Source organism: Nyctereutes procyonoides, unplaced genomic scaffold (assembly GCF_905146905.1).
Source record: "Nyctereutes procyonoides isolate TBG_1078 unplaced genomic scaffold, NYPRO_anot_genome, whole genome shotgun sequence".
NCBI classification, from domain to species: domain Eukaryota; kingdom Metazoa; phylum Chordata; class Mammalia; order Carnivora; family Canidae; genus Nyctereutes; species Nyctereutes procyonoides.
In genome coordinates, this window is record NW_026575125.1 from 10,290,045 (window position 1) to 10,312,070 (window position 22,026).

At 54.6% G+C, this 22,026-nt stretch overlaps 1 protein-coding gene across 5 annotated transcripts in view; it reads right to left on the reverse strand.

The window, feature by feature from the left end:
- The window catches only part of GPM6B (glycoprotein M6B), a 162,401-nt gene that overhangs the window by 18,326 nt on the left and 122,049 nt on the right, over nt 1–22,026 (reverse strand). For 3 of the 5 annotated variants that reach the window (XR_008666228.1, XM_055338892.1, XM_055338894.1), the window contains exon 2: nt 19,474–19,593. The exons of the other annotated variants lie outside the window; for them this stretch is intronic. Coding sequence is in view for 2 of the 3 variants with exons in the window: in XM_055338892.1 (XP_055194867.1) it covers nt 19,474–19,593 (120 nt within the window). In the remaining variant the exon portion in view is untranslated. The remainder of the gene's footprint in view (nt 1–19,473; nt 19,594–22,026) is intronic. 5 annotated transcript variants of the gene reach the window in all.

Sequence of the window (22,026 nt, forward strand, 5' to 3'; positions counted from 1 at the left end):
CTGATTCCTCCCCCTAAATGCTCTTTACAGGAGACGGAATGACGACCCGGCCTAAAGCGCTGGAGGTGGGCTTCCCCATTTTGAGGAGCAACCCTCAAGTAACATTTGGCTCCCCCCACACCCCCAGATGGCTGTAAACTCGCACCACCAGGTTTCTCTTCAGTTCACTGGAAAATAAAAAAGGTCGAGGCTTCCTAAGAAAGTGTGCTTTGCTTTTATTTCAAAAGAAGGCTGTTGTCAGGAAGAGCAACCTCCGTGGAATGGATTTCTGAAACTACGGGACCGTGGGGCCCAGTGCGCCATACGGTTCAAGTTCACGTCTGACCCTTCGGGGCTTTGGGTTCTTGAGCTTTGGGAGCAAGGACGACGGGCTTGGCTCCACCTCGCTCTGTCATACGGCGTCCTGGGAACTGAGGGGAGAAGAAGGCAACCCAGAGTCCGACTTCTCTCCAGGCTCCCAGAACCAGAGAAACCACAGCCGTCGGCCTGGTGTCCCGCTACACAGGGAGCGGGGGGCAGCCCTGGTGCGTGCTGTCGTCCGCCCTCCGCCCCTTCTCAGCCTGCACGGTGTGTGAGGGCAAGACGAGCCCCTGCTTCCCTGGCTGATGCAGTGACAGCTGGTCCTCACCGCACAGAGGTGTGTGGCACCTCTGCAGAGCAGAGCAGAGCAGAGCAGCCAACAAAAAAGCAATCTGCGCTCCTCGGGTGTGCCCGCCAGATTTCCCACGCTGCACAGCCGCGGGAGCTAGTGGCGACCGGACGGTCAACAGAGAACTTTCCATCATCACAGAACACTGCTTTCGAAGACCCATTTCTTACTCGCCGCTTACTCTATTTTCTATACAGTGAGCTGGGTTCTTTGGAGCCTTACTTTGGATTTCATGAATCCAGTGCTTTTTGAAGACCTACAGGGCGCTAAGTACCGTGCCTGGCATGGGGGAGACGAATACGAAAGGGGACGTCCTCTTCGCCTTCTGGGACATCAGCTGAAGCTGCAGGCAGGCGAGTAACAGAATTATTAAAGTACAGGGTGACGAGGGCCAAGTTAGAGACCGCTGGGGGCCGGGGGGATGTGGGGGGAGGACGGGAGGGAAGAAATTCCTATTTCGGAGGGGTCGGGAAGGGCTTTCTACAGAAAGACCTAGGATGCAGGATATGTACACAGCTGACACGCTGGCCCGGATGCACCATCTGATCAGATGCTCACTGCTTCCTGCGTGTTTCTGTTGCACACGCATTCTAGCAAACCCACATCCTTCCTCGTCGAGGCGGGCGAGGGTGAGGTGGGGTGGCGCGGCGCGCCTGCCCTTTAACGACAGAACTCAGCCTTCCAAATCCCCAGCTGCCACTTCAAAACAGTCTTTCATCCAAAGGGTTAGAGCATTCTGCTGCTTTCAAAGGAACGATCACAGCTGCTCCCTGGCTCAGAAAGACAAGTGGGGTTAGAAGAACGATGCCATTCAGTCCTAGATTTACCACCAGAGGAAGGCCCCAGTTCCCCTCCGATTTCTCTCTCTCAAGGACTCCAGATACCCCCTGCCGTGGGTCTAGTTTTATAACAGCAGGGGAAAGCAGGGACTGCAGGATTTGGGGGAGCCCTGCCAGAAGCACACTCTCAGCACATGCCAGAGCTCCTAGGTCTTCAGCCAATGATTTTATTTGGGGCTGTAGGAACTGGTTCCCACAGAACAGAAGCCACCACATAGGTCATCGCTGCTCCACACGCGCAGACAAAACTCTCACGGACCCTGCTGGCCAGTGTGAGTAGAAGCTTCTGGAACACAACCCAGGAAGAATGTACAGAAAACAATACCGCTGGATGCAGAGCATATTCTGCTCTGGCCGGCCAGTTATCTGCAGGGTGAAAACTGCATGTGTGGTGACTATCCGATCACCCCCCGCTGGACCTTCCATGTCCATCTAGAAGCTCTCTCTCTCCAAGTGTGTAAGGTATCGCTAAACACTGGGCACTTTGGTCTTACGCCACACACTTGTCCCAGAGAAACCCAAATGGACTATAAGTAGGCTTTCTAACCACGGATATCAATACTGTTAGCGTCCTCACGTTCACAGCATTTCTCACTGGAGAGACAGGCAGGTATGTATGTGGCAGAGGAGGCCGTGATGGTGACATGTGCTCAGGCCAGCCTCACAGGCATGCGACCTGTGGTCTCATGGGGCCCTGTGCTTGGTTTAGTGCTCTGTTCTTGCCACCTTGACATTCTTCAGCATTTTTGACCAGGGTTTTTCCAATTTTCATTTCGCAAGGGGCCTGCAACTCTGGGAGCCAGTTTTGAGTATATGCATGTGGGAGGACGGGATCTTTTGACTTGATCTGCCCACAGTAGCATTCTGTTTCATTTCGTAGGGTTAGACAGAAATACGGCTGAGGAAGGCAGACATTGCCTGCCCTATCATCCTGGGCACGGTGTCCCAACTCTGTAAAGACACTAGCCACGTGCCTCCCACTCAAGCGTGGGCCAAGGCTCAAAGTTCTCCTAAACCAGGGGTCTGCAAAATTACGGCCCGTGGTTTTGTAAATAAAGTTTTATTGGAACACGGTTGTGCCCCTTCGTTTACAAATTGTGGCTACATGTGCCCTACCGTGGCATGGTTGGGTAGCCAGGACACAGAGCGCAGGGCTTGCAAAGCTTGAAACATTCACCGCTTTTACAAGAAAGATCTGCAGACTCAGGCTGGGAAGCCCTGGCGCTCAGCATGTGCTCCCAGGACCAGCAGCACCTCTCAACATACTAAAAATGCAAATTCTCACATCCCACCCCAGAGCGACTGCATCAGAAACTCTGGGGGTGGACCCAGTAATCTGCGTTTAACAAGCCTTCGGGGGGCTTCTCACATATGCTCAAATTGAAGCACCACTCCCCTAAAGAATCACACAAGCTCTTTACGGCGTCTGTTGCACCTGTTTTCTTTTATTACCAGCCAAACTCCAGCACAATAAAAATCCAGCTCCGCGAAAGGATTCCTGGCCTGGGGCCAAGATGGAGTAACGGGGACCTGATTTATTCTCCGGCCTACAACAGCTGAAAAACTGGACCAAACCTATGAAACGATGGTCTGCAAGATAGGAGACGTCAGGCCATGAAGAACGGCCCACGGCTTCCAAGTCAATTATTAAAATGAACGCTCAGCAGAACCAAAGAATCAGGATTAGATGACCCAAGACGCATTTCACAGCAGCAGTGAGCACAGGTTCATGTGAAGGCCCAGCTCAGCCTCGCTCCGACGAGAGGAACGATGAGAGGAACTCCTCCCCATAACCCTGCTCCTATCATCTCCGTCCCTGGGGTCCCTAAAGGCCTTGTCTAATTGAAGGCGTCGGTTAAACGGAGTAACAAATAAGGGTGCAGGTGACAGCACTGGGCGGGAGGGGGCAGCTGTCCATTTACTGATTCCATTTCACTCCATTAACCCATAGTCAGGGCTCCCCAAGTGTCTCCGAGGTCCCACGCACCAGGCTGGGTGCTGGGGACTCGGTGCTGGGCAAAAGTGGGCACAATGCACGCTCTCACAGAGTTTACGGTCTATGGGGGAAAGGCACATGAGCCAAATGGTTTTACTTCAGAAGTGCCAGAAGGGCAACTGTGGGGACTCACGGAGGCTTGGGGTGGGGTGCGGGACGGTGTCCAGAGCTTAAACACGAAGGATGGATTTGAATTCACCTGGTAAAGGGAGAGAAGGATGGGTGAGGGAGGGTGTTCCAGGAAGCAGGAGAGCACGAATGCAAGTTCTGTGGTGGAAAAGAACAAGGTGCGTTGCCAGGCATGGAAGAAGCCAGAGCACGGAGTGGAGGGAGGGCAGGGGAAGGCAGGCAGGAGGGGTCTATCGGAGCTTGACTGCTGAGGGCTTTCTAGGCCTCGTTGAAGATTCTGGACTTTATCCTCAGAACCAGGTGAGGCCGCGGAGCATGGATATCTACAGGGAGCAGACCGGGTTGCATAGGATCAGCCCGGCTGCTGTGACAGGAACAGAGTGGACGTGGACGGGAGGAGGGACCCAGCGTCATAATTCAGGAGAAAGAGGACAGGAGCCTGGACCAGGACACAGGCAGTAGAAGCAGAAGGAATGGATGGGTCCGAGGGACGTTTAAGATGTCAGACGGGCACAACTTGGTACGGATCTGCTGGTGAGGCTGGGATGGACTGGTGAGTGCCAAGGAGGGCTGCTGAACGTCTGGCATGTATAACTGGATGGGTGTTGTGCTCTTCCTTGAGCTAGGGTTGACCAGAAGAGGGCTGGGCCTTGAGAACAAAGATGAGTTCAGTTGTAGACATGTTGAGTTTGAAGAGATTGGATGTCATCTCAAGGGAAGCTTTCTGGTGGGCAAGTGGATTCCCAGGTCTGTAGCTCTGAAGAGCTACGGTTGGACGCTGTCGGCTTCTGTTGGACGGCCACGAGAACTTGCAGAGGCCAAGACATGAGGGGATGAGGGGACCATTTATCAGCTGAAAGGGATTCAGACCCTTTCCTTCGCCAAGCATGGCCCTTGGATGACCAACAGCAACTCCACCAGGGAGCCTGGGAGCAATGCACGCTCCTGGGCCCCAGCCTGTGTCAGCTGCATCAAGGTCTGCATGTTCACAAGCCCCTAAGTTATTTGTGCCCAGGAGAGTTTGAGAAGCCCACTGCGAGCCAACGGTCCCCATCGCCCATCTTCCCAGTCCTGGGGGGTGCAACCTGACTCTCTTTCAAGGCCCTGCTTTTGTGCTCAACCCGTGTCTGGGGTTTTCTCCCTAAGAGGCAGCCCACTGGGCTTGGCCATGACACTCTAGCCTCTTGCCAATCAAATGCATGGCAGGTGCCAGGGTCTGCAATGAAGAAAAACAAAATGTTCCAAGTTGTTCAGCTGTCTTGAAAAGAGCACGAGTGGAGTGCTTTCTGCGAGCCAAGCAAGTACCGCTCACCTCAGAAGTGCTGGCAGAGATGCCGCGGTGCCCCACCGGGATAGGCCTGAGACAGCCAGGCCCGCAGTCCCCTCCCCTCCTGCAGTCCCCTCCCCTCCTGCGGGCGGCTCAGAGTGCCTCTGTGAAGGACCTGGGTCTGAGACTCTGGCTGTCACCCCCCGCCCCCTGAAGAGTCACAGGCAGGGCTAAGGTCTTCAAATCCGGAGGTGCCAGGTGTCAGCAGTGTCGGTGTCGGTGTAAGTCGGTGGAGCCAGGGAGGTCGGTGCTCTCCTTGCAGCGGCCCATAAATGCACAGGCTCCGTTCTCCCGAGCGTCAAACCAGCAGTGATGCTGGTTAACATGAACCCGAAAAGGCAGGAAAGCATTCTTTGACGACTGATCTACTCGTGTAAACAGCAAAAAGAAATCACGCTGGGGTTTCTAAGCACATTTTACCAGGCCTTGTCAGGCCCGATCACCAAAAACCCCGAACCTCGCTTAGGTCAATAATGTCTTAAGCCTTCATTCAGCCCGCCTCTGGCTAGAGGGGTTCTCAAATTTGGATTCACACAAAAAGTCCAGTGTGCCTTGGCCTAAGACGGTTTAAATATAAACCACATAGTAGGGAGAAAAAATACGCATCAGTGCCTGTAACTCTCAATGGCCATGTTGTCTCCAGCATCTCTAGAACCTTTTGTGCAGAACAACAGAATAAAACACGTTTTGTCCTCGGGCTCGCGGATGGCCGTTGCCATGGCTGAGTTCATAACAGCCCAGTGATCTGCCCCGAGCTGTCTGTGAGCCTGGCTGCAGATTTAGTGCTGGCTCAGAAGGACGGACGGCAGGAACAAGGGCTCGGATTCTTCCCCAGGGAAAGAGAGAGAGAGAGAGAGAGAGAGAGAGGGAGAGAGAGAGAGAGAGGGAGGGAGGAACAGGCACACACGGGCCCTCTGCCTCACACACACCCTCCGTGCCCTCTAAACTCGGCCTCCCTTGCTACTTTACTGGTTTCCAATGAGGCGAAAAATTAAAAAGGAGGGACGCAACCAAGGTTTGCAACTTTGAAGCAAGAGGCAACAGGAAAATACAGGCAGACAGGATCCTACTTAAGAGAAACAAAAGGCACCAGCAGCAGCCGCAGGCCTCCCAGGCTCTGAAGGGCCCTAAGCAGGGTCTCTCTCACTGGGGGTGGGGGGGTGGGGTGGGGGGCTGGCAACCAAGGTGGCAGCGACAGCAAACGAGACATGGTTTAGATCAGCGGCGTTCAAACAGGGATGCCTTTGCCCCCCGGGGATGACGGCAGCGCGTGGAGACGCTCGGGGTCCCACACGCGGGAGCGCAGTGTCGCCGTGCTGCAGGTAGAAGCCAGGGATGGCGCTGAAGCCACGCTGCCGCCGCGCACGCACACACGCAGGGATGCAGGACACAGAGCGTCAGTAGCGCCAACGGCGACACCCTCCACCCTCGGGACACACGGGCAGTCCTTGTAAGATCTAAAGTTAAATTAAAAAGAAAACCAAAACCTTAAACTCTGTTTTAAAAACACGGTAGTGGGAATCCCTGGGTGGCTCAGCGATTTAGCGCCTGCCTTCGGCCCAGGGCGTGACCCTGGAGTCCCGGGATCGAGTCCTGCGTCGGGCTCCCCGCGTGGAGCCTGCTTCTCCCTCTGCCTGTGCCTCTGCCTCTCTCTCTCATGAATAAATAAAATCTTTAAAGAAAAAAATCTTATAAAAAAAAACACAATAGCACAGAAGTCTTCAAATTCTGCTGCACATTAGAGCATTTTAAAGCCCGGGTGCCCAGACTTCACCACAGACCCATTAAATCAGAATTTCTGGGGCTGAGACTTGGGAATCAGAGGTTTTGCCTTCTTAAGGACCAAAAAAAAAAAAAAAAAAGCTCCCCAGCTGATTTCGATAAGTATCCAAGTCGGAGAACAAGTGTTCCCGAGAAGGGGGGCCGCCGACTGGGGTCCACGGGCCACACGCCACTCTTCACGTGGCCTGGGAGTTAATAATGCTTTTTTATGTTTCGAAAGGATTTTTTAATGGCAGAGAGTCGTATTATTTCATTATTTCAGGAGAGAAGTAAAAGAAGTTCAAATCCGTGTGTCCATAAATAAAGTTTGGTTGGAACACAGCCACGCTCGTTAGTTTATGGCCTGCGTGTGGCTATTTTCAAGCTGCAAAGGCAGAGTTGAGTGGTTGCCACCGATATTTACCATCTGGCCCCTTACAGAAAAGTTTGCAGAGCCCTGTTAAACAGCAGTGCTTCACAAACTAACGTGCCTAGAGGTTCCCTGGGGATCTCGTTAAAATGCCGATCCTGTTGAGGCAGGTGTGGGGAGAGAACCGAGCGTCTGCATCCCTCACGCACCCCCGGGACGTTCTGTTCGGCCAGCCCCGCGGGGCCACGGTCTGTGCAGTTCTGGGAGACCCCGAGATGCTCTTAGCAGCTCTGCGAGGTTAAAACTCTTTTTAAAATAGCACTAAGGGGAAAAAAAAGATAGCACTAAGATGTTACTGGGTTTGGTTTTTTTTTTTTTTTAATTTATTTTATTTTTTAGAGAGAGCAAGTGAGCGAGCAAGCGGGCAGGGGAGGGGGTGAGGGACAATTCCAAGCAGGCTCCACGGTCAGCACGGAGCCCCACGCGGTGCTCGATCTGACGACCCTCAGGTCATCACCTGAGCTGAAATCAAAAGAAGTCAGGTGCTTAACAGACTGAGCCACCCAGGAGCCCCTAAGATGTTACTGTTTCTTTTTTTTTTTCCTTTTTTTTTTTTTTTTTATTTATGATAGTCACACAGAGGGAGAGAGAGGCAGAGACATAGGCAGAGGGAGAAGCAGGCTTCATGCACCAGGAGCCCGACGTGGGATTCGATCCTGGGTCTCCAGGATCACGCCCTGGGCCAAAGGCAGGCGCTAAACCGCTGCGCCACCCAGGGATCCCAGATGTTACTGTTTCTACCATGCTGACGTTTGCACAGCAAACCTGGTGACAGAGGAGCACAAATGAGGCAGTGGCACCCAACGGCACCCCGCAGCAGTGCTCTCCCTGCCACACACGCACGGGGGGGGGGGGGGAACAAACAAAGGGAGGAGGGACACCAAGGTGGCTCAGTCGGTTGGGCTTCCGGCTTGATTTCACCTTGGGCCATGATCTCAGAATTGGGAGATGGAGCCCCACTTCAGGTGCCATGCTCAGTGGGGAGTCTGCTGGAGAGTCTCTCTCCCTTTACTCCCCCGCCCCACGTCACACACACTCTCTAAATAAATCTTAAAAAAAAAATAAAAAATTCGTTTCACTTAAAAAGGTCCTTGACACAGTAAAAAATGACTGATGCTATTAAATCTCAACCCAGGAGTATAAACCTTTGCAATAGTCTGTGTGGTGAACCTGGAGGGAGGCATAAAGCACATCTGCTGCCTACCAAAGTGTGATGATGGTGGTCTTTTTTTTTTTTTAAGATTTTTTAAAATTTATTTATTCATGAGACAGAGAGGGAGAGGCAGAGACACAGGCAGAGGGAGAAGCACGCTCCATGCGGGGAGCCCTGGGCTGAAGGTGGAGCTAAACTGCTGAGCCACCCGGGCTGCCCCGATGATGGCTGTCTTAAGGGAAGGGAAGGTTGTCGTGTGATTGAGCTGCGAGCCAAACCAGCATCTTTTTGTTCTGTTTTGGAACATAACTTTTTCTCGAATTAGTGACAAGCTATAGCTAGTAAGACTTGGATGTCTGGCAGAAGTTTTCTCCAAATGATCCAAGTGAGCTAGAAAACAAGGGACGCCACTGGCTGCCCATTGATTATGGAAAACATGTACGTGCCACAGTGGAAGTGCCAGTTTCCCAATGCTTAATAGACTTCAGGATGAAACCGGGACAATATTAACAAATGAGAATCTTGGTGAGGTAGTAGAATGAACTGTGTCTGTATTTGGAAGATCTGTGGGACTCAGAGAACCACTATTCTCCCCATGACCGATGTGCAAGGACATAAAATCATTCTTGCATACAGAGCCGATCAAAGCGCAGTGGAGAGCAACAGACGTGGACAGAGTACAAGAGGTCACGGATATGGCTTCAGACTCCACATTACAAATAATCTTTGGGAAACCACCACGTGTTGCATTTTGCTGTATTACCAAGGAGGAGTTCCACGAACACACGGAAAGGCCATTAAACCATTCCTCTGTTCTCCAACTACGTATCTGCGGAAGACCAAGTTTTCATCATGTACTTCAACCCAAACTAGTTATCCAAGATGCCTGTGGATGAAGGTAGAGGCAGACAGGAGAGCCCGGCAGGGTCAGATATCAAGGACGTTTACAAAATCCTAAGACAGTATTCTACTTCTCACCGAAGTTTTATTTCGTTTTGAAAAGTAGTTATCTTTCCTAAATGCTATGCTAATGTGTAATGGATGTGTTATTATGACTTTAATAAGTTCATTATTTAATAATATATTTGTTACAACTCTGAATACAGGCAATACTTCTAGATACAACCCGCATCAGCAAAGGCTTTTTGGAGTCTTCTGTTATTTTTAAGTGTAAGAAGACCTAACACCCAGAAGCCTGTGAGCCGCTGGTACAAGGCATTAAGGTCGCATGAAGTCAATGGATGGGGGCTTCCTGACCAAGCGCTCAATGAGAAATTTGCTTCTCCATTGTCTCTCGACCTTCTTCGGGTAACTGAGCTTTTAGCTCAACGGTATGACGCTAAGAACGCTGAAACTATTTTTAATGACGCAAAGGGAATGGCTTTTCAACAGATCCTTTTAAAATCTTGTCCTAAAACTCATTAAATAAGAACTTTTCAGGGTGCCCGGGTGGCTCAGCGGTTGAGCATCTGCCTTTGGCCCAGGGTGTGATCCTGGGGTCTGGGGATCGAGTCCCACATCGGACTCCCTGCATGGAGCCTGCTTCTCCCTCTGCCTATGTCTCTGCCTCTCTCTCTCTCTCTCTCTCTGCAAATCTTAAAAAAAAAAAAAAATCCTTCGTTTTTGTAGCACATTATGAAAATCTTGAAATAGATTCGCCTCTAACATTTGCAATATGGCATGAGCAGTACAGGATCCTTATTATAAAAATGATATATTCACAAGTTAAAAACAAATTCAAGAAACACTTGTTGGTGCCTTCCTTTGCCTTTTGTGGGAACTGGCTCTGGTCTTCCTAAAGATCACGTGTGCGATCTCCACCTAGTGAGGTGACGGGGTGCCACATGGGGGAAGGTGACAGGCCGCAGGGGAAGCTAGCTCTAAGTTCACACGACAGGCTGTAAAAGCATGGAGATCTGCAGGGTGTTCCAGAAACTTGAGAACTCTGTGCGATATTCAGCTTCAGCAGCACTCAGCTTCCTGGACCACCCGGGTGACCGCATCTCCGCGTCCCTGGGGAACCGCTGCTGTATGTATGGCACTGGGCTGGGGGGCGAGGGGACCCCACTTAGGAGTGGGCTGCGGGGCCTAGATACATAAGACATCATATAAGCACAACAGACAAGGGACTTGACTCGAGCATGGGGAGTGAGGCGGGGCAGGTCCCCTGTCCTAGCAGTCAGGACAGATGGACACGTGTGTGGGGGAGAGCAGGCCCATGGGCTGAGGGGTGCATGACAGAGTTTGGGGTGCGGCCTCCAACCCAGCCCGAAACGCTGTGGGCTTCACCTTGCGGGCAGTGGAGACAGGAGGTGGGTTTGTGAGCAGGCGAGTAGCGGGCCCGAAGGGTACGTGTAAGAAACTCGTCCGGGCCTGGGGAGCACAGGGTGTGTGGTGGGCGGGAGTGGGTGCGAGCAGAGCGGGCCTTCAGAGTCTTAGTCAAAGGGCACGGGGCGTGTTCACGGAGGCAGGAAGGAAGAAAATCAGAAAGGGCTGGAGCCATGAAGCAGCTGTTCCCAAGAACACCACAGGCCCAAAATGGCGTCGCTTAGGCCAAGTTCCCAAGCCACGGGCTTAACACCTAAGCTAACTGCTATTTCAACCTCTCCCAGAAATGTCGTCACAACCCGTCAGTCAGGAATTTCTTCAGTCAGCCAGCGCCAAAGAGTCTGCCACCAGGGGCTTCTCCATCCCCGGGAGAAAGATGAGGTCATGTGCGTGATAAGACCCCTTGCTCCTCCCACCCCCCCAGGAAAGAGGGGCCTGGCCCGGAACAATCCTTTCCTTCTATGAAAACCTTCCATTTTGAACAATTAAGCAGGCCCCCCTCCACCTGCTAGATGGGATGCCGATGGACTCATCAATCATTTAACAAAACCAACTGGATCTTTTAAGATTTACTCTGGAATTTTGATTATTTAACACAGTCAATGTCACCACATTTTATAGGACTGGCTTGGTGAGAAACGGTGAAGGAATTTATGGGAACAACTTGTCAGAAGGACCATTCCAGAAAATGTAAACTAATCCAGAAAATGACGGAAAACACACCAGTGGTCATGTAGAGAGGTCAGGTGAGAGGGAAGGCTGACGAAAGGGAGCCCGGGAGCCCTGCAGATCAATGGACAGGTCCCCATCTGGCTTGTGCGGCCAGTTTCACAGGCAGAGTCACATGTCAAACTTATCAAGTAGGTCACTTTTGCACTTAATGCACATCAATTATACCTTCAAGAAAGTTAAAAAAAAAAAAAAAGACCCGTTTCTTAAAAGATTGTGAATCCGTCTGGGGAACTAAGGATTGGCAGCCAAAGGCCAGAGCCACACCCCCCTGGGTGGGGTGGGCTGGGGGGACACATCCTGTGGCTGCAGAACTCACAGGCTCCTTCTGCTCGGTGACAGCTTGCGGCAGGCAGCCTTCTAAGATATTCCCAAGGGTCTCTGCCTCCTGCTGTTCACACCGTGTGACTCCCTCTCCCTGCGTGTGGCCTGGACCTAGTGACGTGCTTACCCAATGAGATCTCCAAAGACCATGGCTTCTGTCCTGCTAGCACTTTCTCTCCCGTCCACTCACTTGCTCTGATGAAGCCAGCTGCCAAGCCGTGAGGGTGCTACGGGCAGGCGTACATGGCAAAGGACCAAGGGAAGACTTGGGCCAACAGTCTGAGGGACCGAGTCCTGCCAACAAACACGGCAGTGAGCTGGGAAGCGGATTCCACGTTTGGGCCTCCAGATGAGACTGCAGCCTCAGCCGCCACTTTCATGGCGGCCGCATTGGAGACTGCTGAGCCAAGCCCAGACTCCCGAGCTACAGAAAGTGAGATAATACATGTCATTTCTCGTTGCTAAGTCCAAAATTAATTCGTCATGCAACAGTAGATAATGAGCACGCAGCCACAGCTCTGGTGTCTGCCAGCAGCTCTTCGACAGGATCCTTTTGCATTTTTCTAATACAGAGAGATACAATGACAGAATAAAAACATCGAGAGGAGCTGGTGTCAAATTCAGTAGCGCTGTCTGCTAAGGATGTGGCCATTTGGTTTGGGGCATCTTGAGAGTATGTTTACGAGTTACCTCTGAATCTCAAGCCGATGTTCTCCAGAAAAGTATTTGGAACTGAAATATACTTTGCCAAAGACGGTATAATGAGGAGCTATTCTCCTAACTGGGGTTATGATCCTCGGTGTACACGGTAGTGGCGCTCAAACTTCAGAGCGCATCTGCATTGCTGGGGAACTCATTAAAACCTACTAAATCCCTGGGACCGACCCCAAGGTGGATGGGGCCCGGGAATATGAATGTTTAACCAGCATCCTTGGGGATTCTGATTCAGGGCATCAGAGGCCCACACCATACTGTGCAACCTCACTTAAAGAAATGACCCCCAGGGGATCCCTGGGTGGCTCAGCGGTTTGGCGCCTGCCTTGGGCCCAGGGCGTGATCCTGAAGTCCCAGGATCGAGTCCCACATCGGGCTCCCTGCATGGAGCCTGCTTCTCCCTCTGCCTGTGTCTCTGCCTCTCTCTCTCTCTATGTCTATCGTGAATAAATAAATAAAATCTTAAAAAAAAAAAAAAAAGAAATGACCCCCAAGCTTAAGGAATGCACTTGTCACGATGTGCACTGGGTGATTAAAATAAAAACTTTAAAAAAAAAAAATGACCCAGCACACCTGAGGGGCCCAGTCAGTCGTGCAGACGACTCTTGGTTTCGGCTCAGGCCATGATCTCAGGGTCATGAGATCGAGCCCCATTCAGGCTCTGTGCTCGGCACGAAGTCTGCTTGGCACGAAGTCTGCTTAAGACTCTTGATCTCTCCCCCTCTCCCTCACGTGTGCTCTCGTGCTCGCTCTCTCTCTCTCTCTCAAATAAAGGAATCTTCTTTTTAAAAAATGACCCCCAATATTACACTTAATAAAATAGAAACGGTCTTTCAAGGTCACAGAACAGAAAACTTGCTAGAGTATACCAGATGGCACAGCAGATGACAACAGCTCCTTGACATCATTTCACAGGACTTGATTTATTATGGGGACACTCAGAGAGGGACCTGAAAGAGACCAGAGGGGGCAGAGCTTCCAGAAAGAGCCAAGGTACTCTGTGAAGAAGGGCTGAGCTTCAGCATAAAGCCTGAGAATGGTGGGTCCCCTCGGGGAGCAAGGATTCTGGGGCCTGGAGAGAAGGGGACAGATCCTGGGTGATGACCTCAGGGCAGTGAGCGACTAGCAGTCTTGGGTGCTGCCTTCCATAAGTAGCTTAAATTTGCGACGTGGGCTGAGAATGCAAGTACTTCAAGTCAAGGGTTGGCAGGATTTTTTTTTCCCCTGTAAAGGGCCAGATAGCAAATATTTCTGGCTTTGCAGGGCTTATGGTTGCAACCACTCGATTCTGTTGTTGTGGCAGGAAAACAGCCACGGACGATCTGTACATGAATGGGCAGGGCTGGTTCTGATGAAATTTTATTTACGAACAATGCGGTGGGTGGCATCACCAGCTTGTGTCTAAGTCAAGTCCTCCCAGGAACGTCCATAACCTCCGTTTATGACCACTGGGAAAGAGCACACGAACGTAAACAGCGTTGTTTTAAGAGCACAGAAAGGCTCATTTTGATCCCATTACTTCTCCCAGCCTGACATTTGACCACTGGAGTTATTCCTTGGGGGGGAAAGCACTGTCCACAGAACTTTCCAGATACAATGCAAGCATGATGATCTTCAGCAAAAGCCTCATCCCACCTAAATGGCTCTCTGACACGCAGAGCTTTCTATTTAGCACAAAAGCCATTTTATATAAGCTTTTGACAGACATGGAAACACGTGGGGGTGTGTGTGGGGCTTATTTGTGAGTGAACGGGAGGGATGCCCAAAAGGACACAGCCTGGGGAGGTGGGCAGGCTCGAGCTCCCTACTTCCCAGTATCTCCAGTTAGCTCTCAAGGGTGGCAAAAGGTCTCTCAAAACACAATTCATTTCCATTAACTCTAACAGCGCGGCGCACAGGGCGTAAGGAAGCAGGGACCAGATGTCACTATTTCTGAAAGACGGCGACTCGCCGCTTTGAACAATCCAAGTCGGTGTCCCTTAAAACCAGATACTATGTCTGACAGAAAGCTCCAGATCTTCCATACTGATCGATGTGCTTTCCATCTCTGCTTTCCTTGTTTGCCGACTCCGAGCTGAGGATCAGACACGAGACCAAAAGGCAAAGGGGGCTCTGAATTTGGCACCGCTGGCGGCCACTGCTGCATGATCAAGCGCTAAGCACACGCTAACAATACAGCTGATAAAAAACGAGCATTCATAAACAAGAAATTACATCTATTTGGCTGCTGTAATAACAGCCTTCGGTAAATGTGCCATGAAATCGCGAACTGCGGTCTAGGGCACGTGTTTTGGGAAGACTGCAGGTGACTTGGAAAGGAAACGATGGGTCCATGGCAGAAAACCAACCACGAAGAACTCCAGAAATGGAACCAGAAACGCTCAGTGACTTTCCGGCGTGAAGCGGGCTGTGATACGCTTGCGCCGCGCCCACCGTGGAGCCTGGTGTAAGCTGCAACTCGTGGAGCCACAAGCCCCCCGACGGCTCTGCTGGCTGCAGCTGTGTAAGGACTAGGGCTGCTCCGGCCGGACCCTCGCCATCAGGAGGGCCCGCACGCCAGAGTCCACACAGCAGGCCCATGCCACCAGGTACAGGTGACACCGAGCTGCAGATGGGCCGCAGGGCCGCAGGCGAAAAGATGAAGGGCCCCCTCCACCTGGAAACGCAGTCGCAACGCGTTCAGAGGCCTCAGCCTTAGCCCCCCCCCCCCCGCAGTGAGCGAGTAACAGAAATGCAGGAGCCCCCCCAGGACTCCATGTGCACCTGTCGCAGCAGAGTCCCAGCTCAGCCTCGCGGGGGCCAGGGGGGCACAGGCTGGAGAGGTGAGGGGGTCACCCCTGCACAACTGCCCGGCACCTCGCCGGCCATGTCACCTGCTCAGGGCAGCAGATGAGTGAGACGGGCCGGCTTGTCCCCCCACCCCCACCCCGGGCCCGCTCCGGGGCCACTCAGAGACCCAGTCTGGCCCATCAGAATCCCACGCCTGGGCTTCCCGCGCCACCCTCTGCCCAACCCCCACCTGCGCGCCCCACGCCACCCCGTGCAGTCCGTATGCGACGGCTCTCCGAATTTCTGGAATGATCCATGGCCATCTCAAACCAAGTTTCAGAAGAGTTTGGATTTGGGAAATGGGCAGGGGTGGGGAAAGGATTGGCAAAGTGGGGGGCTGGCTGCCTCTCAGCACTCAGACTGCATGCTGAACCCCGGGGGGACCGTGCAAGGGTCCTCCGGGTCCCTCCGGGGATGACCTAGGTTAAGGCACGGGGGACCGCAGGTCCTCCCAGGCCATTCCTCTCCCCCGTCTTTGCCACAGGAGAGGGACTGATCTTGCTTGCGCTGCCCCCCACCCTTGGCCAAGAGCTTTTTCCTTATTTTAGATTTTATTTATTTATTCATGAGAGACACACAGGGAGAGGCGGAGACCCAGGCAGAGGGAGAAGCGGGCTCCCTGCAGGGAGCCTGATGCAGGACTCGATCCCAAGACCCCGGGGTCACACCCTGGGCCAAAGGCAGCCGCTCAGCCGCTGAGCCCCCCAGGTGGTCCCCGCCTCCCCTTGACCAAGATCTTCAACGAAGGCACAAGAAGGGCCCGGCCTCAGCTCGAAGGTCGTTCACTGCCCGTCGGGCTACAGGCCTCGGTGCCCAGGGGAGGAGCGGGCCCCTGATCCGCAGCCCGTTCCAGGCGGAAAGCGAGCTCTCCATCCCGGGGGCTAACGGTCACTCCTTCCGGGCCGCGGGGGGGGGGGGGGTGCTCAGGGGAGAGCATCTGCCTCTGGCCCAAGGCGTGGGCCCAGGGGCCCAGGATCGAGTCCCACGTCAGGCTCCCTGCATGGGGCCTGCTTCTCCCTCTGCCTGGGTCCCTGCCTCTCCCTCTGGGTCTCATGAGTAAATACATAAAATCCTAAAAATAAATAATCATTTCTTCAGTCCGTCCCCAGTTCTCCCTCCTCCTCTGGGGCCTTCATCTAGGTTAGCGCTTCCCACCTTCCGTGTGCGCCTTGGAACCATCTGGAAATCTTGCAGAAACGCAAACCGTGAGGCAGCAGGTGTGGGCTGGGGCCCGTGACCCCCGCCACAGGCTCCAGGGGCTGCGCTCCCACTGCTCACCCCCCCCCCCCGCCCGCACCGTCCTTGTCCTGCCGCCCGCGGGGCCACTGGCCTCCGGGGAGGGTGGCAGCGACCCGGCCTGGCGCTTATGAGACCATAAAGGGAGAAAAACAAGAAACTGCTGGCAAAGGTTTAACCATCCAGGTCCTAAAACTGCCTGCGAAGTCACACCGAAGATGAGGGACACGAAAGGACAGAGGGACGTCGGCAGAGCCACACCCCTGGAATTTGTACCCGGACAGGAGGCAGGAGCGGGGGGGCGGGGGGGGTGCGGGAGGCCCTTCCTCTGCACAGATCGGCTCAGCCTCTCTTGAACCTCCCCCCCCCCCAAGAAACGGAGAACTCCAGGGGGCGGCGGGGGAACCACACCAGACCATATGGAAGTCTCTATTTTTTCCCTCACACCATCTGCTTTGGGATCTAAGTACAGGATGGCAACTGCGTCGACGGACGAGCCAACAAAATCTCCAGGCAACTGGGAAGGCGCTGGCGGGGCTGCGCTGCGGCGACGGCCCAGGCCACGGCCACCGGCGGTCCCCGACGCTGCCACCGTGCTCGGTGCACAAAGGTCCAACTACGTGTGCGTAAGGGCCGCTCACTGCGGATCTGGGAAGATGATTCGAGAAATCCGCTTTAGTGCCCTCCTCAGAGAAGAACCTGCTCGTTCACAGAACCCTCACATGACGTGTCAGCGGCAACGCGACCCTATCAGAGTCCTGCGTTTCTTGTGGCACCATTCCAGAAGTCCCCAACCTCTGAGATCCTACCTTACGTGCAGCGCGAGCGTGTGTAGACAGCAAAACCAGTTCCGATCCGAACCCACTTGGTGCCCAACCCGACCTGAGTGGCCAAGAGGCCGGTGCCAGGGTCACGGCCCAGACCTGGGCCCTCGGGCGAAAGGCCTCGGGGGCGGGGGGCGCCCAGGCCTGGGGTGGCATCGGGCAAGCACCTGCTGTGCGCCCCACGTGACTTCTCGAAAGCCCAAACTCCTCTGGACTCTGAAACGAGTTTGGCCCCAAAAGTTTGGGGGTCGGGGGGAGAAAAGCCCCGAAGCCCGTATGCTGCCCATGGGGTGCCGGGGCTGCTCGGGTGGCCCGCGTGGCGGGCGCGGCTGCAGGTGGGTGCGCGGGCATCACCGCACCCACCGGGTGCCCGGCCCCACTCAGCGTGGCACCCCGCGGCCGGGCCCCTTCTCGATCCCCAACTGGCCCCACGACTCGCAGCACATTCTTAAAGCCCCGCCATCCTCTTCCAAGCAGTTTCTGGTAACTCGGAGGCCTTCCTGTCCGGGTACCAAAGGCCTCCCCGGCCCCGCAAGCTGTGCGCACCTAATGGTGCTGGCGGGGCGGGGGGGGGGGGGCGCTTTCTAGAAACAGCACGACACAGTTCACCTATGCAACCCGCCTGTGTCAGCGTACGGTTCGATGGCTCAGAGTGAGTTCACAGAGCAGTGTCACCATCACCACAACGGAACGTCTAAAGCCTCCCGTCACTCCACAAAGGACCGCCTGGCCCCGTCAGCGGCCACTGCCCACCCACCCTCCCCCCAGCCTCCGACGGACACGGATCCACGCTCCGTCCCCGGACATCTGCCAACTCTGGACATTCAATGCGAAGGGAATCCGACGGCAGTTGGTCCCTCGTGTCCGGCTTCTCGGACTCAGCGTGGTGGCCCGCGGTTCCCCTGAGCTGTGCTGGACACGGACCCGCCGTGTGCCTGGTTGCTGGTCGTGTTCACAGTCTGAGTAGATCACGTCTACCAGCAACTTGCACATCGGCATTCCAGAACCCTCCCCATTCCTCAAAGGATCTATGAGAACAAATGTCTCTGGTCACTTCTTGCTCACTTTTTCTAACGGGCATTGTGCGCGTGGGGACACACACACACACACACACACACGCACAGCTGGCGCCTGACCGCCACACGTCAAGAGAAGAGATGCATAATTCAAGGTGTAGAACTAAATCCGAAATCGGATTGCACGTTAATTAACCTGAAGCCACAATTTGGGTTTGGAAAGAAAGTTTTATTAGCTCAATGAGAGGTGCGAGGCTCCGTGACTCCGCGTGTGCCCTACACCGTACCTCAGGGTTGCTCGTTCTCGGGGTGTGCATCCTACACCATCATCTCTGACTCGCTCTCCAAAAAGCGTGCAGTGCAACTACTTGGGCCGAGTAACGCTGGGGAACCCCGGAAAAGCACAGCAACACCGGAAGCCTGCTGGGTTTACCTGCCCCGCCCCTGCCCCCTTCCAAAGAGCTCGGGGTCACTGGAGTTTGTGGCTAACTGGGCCGGGAAATGGCAGGTGCAGCCGCTGGGAACGTGGAGGTTGGGCCTCCTGCCCGCTTCCAGGGCCCCCGGAGTGACCCACATCTGGCTCCAACCTAGCCCCTGGCGGTTCTGAGACACCAGCGTCCCTCGTGGGCAAGGAAACTGGAAGCCAGACCCCACGGACCTACCTGATGGGACCGAGCACCCAGTTACCGGCTCCTCATGTCATGGCCTTGGGTTTTTCCTTCTCAAAGACACTGACGTTCGCACAGAGTGTGGGGACCCCCGTGCTCTTGGAGACAAGGCTCCTCGCGCGTCCCGGCCCCGTTCTTGGTGCCGTGGGGGAGGACACGCGGGACACCCACCCACCACCCACCGCCCACCCCGCTACTGGTTCAGACACCGGCAATTTCGGAGTCAACCCAAAGCTTTGGGTCATTGCACACTGCTCCCTCTTGAGAAGAGGAGGTGAGGGCAAGGAAGAGGGGGGAGGAGGGAGAAGAAAGAGGCCGAAGATGGGGTGGAATGGAGAGGAGGAGAGAAAAACAAAAGATGATTAAAAAAATCGTCAAGGGCCAATTCCACCCGCGCCCCTGCAAACAAATTAATGCGTCAAACAAAACATAAAATATCACCACACTGAAAGAGCCATTACAAATAATAGTAAAGAGAACAGTTGACTTGCTATGAGAATTCAGCCCGAGGCTGTATTTACCTGGACTGCTCAAGGGGCCTGCCCTGTCCCCCAGGGTTGGCACGGGATGGTACTGGTGGTTCTTTGAGCCTGGGTACATCCAGTGGTACCTGCCAATTTCCATTTCAGCTCTGCTGTTCACTGCCAATTTCAGGTGGCAAAGAGTCAGTGTCTCTACCTCCAGCAAAGATTCTACATCAGCATTTATTCTTTTACCATATAGTTAAAGGCAACGAGGAGCTTAAACCAAACCACGCGGCCGGGATGCAACCTTTCCCTACCGGCTCAGCACCGAGGCAGGAGCAGTCGCGAACGCTGGAGCCTCTCCCCCCATCCGGAGGTGGACCAGACTCACCCAAATCGCCTTCTCCTTCCTTGTTGTCACCACGTCCCCCTCCCTCCCCACCCCGCCCCTGAGAAACGCTGGCGTTGGGCAGACGCTATTTATAGTGGGAGCCTGGTTTCTCCCCAGAAGGCTGCTCTTTCTGGTTGCTTCCCCTCTCAGACCAACAGAGCGTCCTTATCACCGCGGCTGCACGAGCCTAAGGGGCTGCAGGGTCACCGTCCCCTCAAAGTCTGGCCAGTGAGCCCCGAGGCCTGCCGGGTCTCGGGCAGCAGTCCTGTCCCCCGGCGGACCTCTCCGCGTCTCCGTCGGCTCGCCTTAAGCTCAGGACTTTGGAGTCTAGAATGTTCTGGATTAAATCCCGTTCCAATTACTTCCAGGGTTTGGGAGGGAGGGGCTGCTGGTCCTGGACTCACACGGATGCTGCCCAGCGGCCTCCCGGGGACGCGGGTCCCTATCTGATAAAAGGACTCGGTTTCCCACTTCTTAAGGGCCTGGCCAGCGGGATGCGGGTCTGCCCATGTCCCCGAGCCAGAGGCGGCGGCCGCCAACTCCTCGTGGGCTCACCATCCCGAAGGCCCTCATCAGGGCTCCGGGGGCCAGCCGCACAAGCCACCGCAGGGGCGAGGCCCGTGGGCGCCACGGATGCTGAAGGGGGCAGCGGTCCCTGCGGCAGGTGCGGGGGCCTGAGGCCACAGCCGCGCCGCGGGGCGACAGCAAATGCCCGCCCTGGCAGCGCCCCGGCCGTGCCCGCAAGGCCCCAGGTCACCCCCAGCGGCAGGCGGGGCCTTTCCCAGGTGCTGTTTCAGAGAAAGCCTTCGTGGCTTCAAGGGAAGGCAAAAACATCTTTTAAGAGACATTTGGAGGCTTTTAAAGATGTTTAAAGGGGGAGGAAAAAATAAAGGATGCCAGGGCCAGCCCGGAGCTGCACAGCGACACGCTTTGTGGCTGTTTTGGTTGTGTCAACGGTGCGAGGGCAGCTCGCCTTGGCGGAGCCCGTCGCCACGCCAAGTGGCACCTGCGGCCTCCGTGAGCCAAGGTCGGGCGTCGGCCGAGCCGTCCTAGGAAGTCGCTCCCGTCAGCGTCCTACCGTTAGGGACGCGGAGAGGGCCAGGGCCAGGGGAGGGGAAGCGGCCTGGGTGGGAGGCGGGCCCACCGGCCTCCCCACCAGCCTCCCCCTGGGCCTCGGGAACCACGACTCCGCCCCCACGGGCCCGGCCTCTGCCCCTGAGGGAGGTTTCCCGAGGTCAGCGTGGAGGGGAGCTGGGCTTCTGTGCCTCCCAAAGGAATGTCTCGGGTCCCTCGCTCCTGGTGTTATTTCAGGGTCCCCGAAAGGACTTAACTCTCAGCCTTCCCTGGATTTAGGTTTTTTGCTCCAGCGCTCAGGAGAGTCTCTCTCGGGCATGGGTTGTGCTGCATTGTCTGAGAGCAAAGACACCCAGTGGGGCTGGTGGAAAGAACCAGAAGCGGTGGCTTAAGTGGCTGGGAGCCCTCCACATGGACCCCGAGCAAAGCCCTGCGAGGAGCTCGAGCACTCCTGATCTGGAAATTTCAAATCGTCCTCTAAAAAAAAAAAAGTCCCCTCTCCACGCCCAATGCACAGGCGCCCAATAAATGTCAGCTGAAAGCTCATTTGGTCGAAGGCGAGGAAGCACCCTGGGACCCCGGGGACCAAGATCCGGACCTCCAGGTCCCCCCCACGCTGACCTCACCCAAGCCAGGCCATGCAATCCCCTGCGTCTCTGCACAGGATGCATCCACTCTCTGTTCTCATCTCCTCACATGCAAGGGGCAGTGTCCAGACCTTCGGGCCACCAGGCACAGGCTGCTAGGCAAGGACAATCTAAGCCATGGACTGCCCCAAGCCTCCGTGTTCTCTGCCAAGAACATGGCAGCCATGCCAGACTTGCTGAACTCAGCAGAAAAATGCTACTCCTCCAGCAGATGTGGAGACGGGGTCAGCAAGCGGATGGCTGTTTTCCAGTACTTCTGGGAAGGCCATTCTACCACAGTAAATCTTTAGACGTGAAAGAAAAGAAAATCCTGTCCATTCTCTATTTTTGAGCCAAGCTTGGAGACGTAACGTATAAAAGTGATCCTAAAATTCCAAAGAGCACAGTATATACAGTTTTGTTTAAAAGGACAGGGTCCCAGCGTCTAGGAGGAAGCCACGTGACTGCAAGGACAGGCCTCAGCCTGAGGGGTCCATTAAGACACAGTCGATGCTGGGC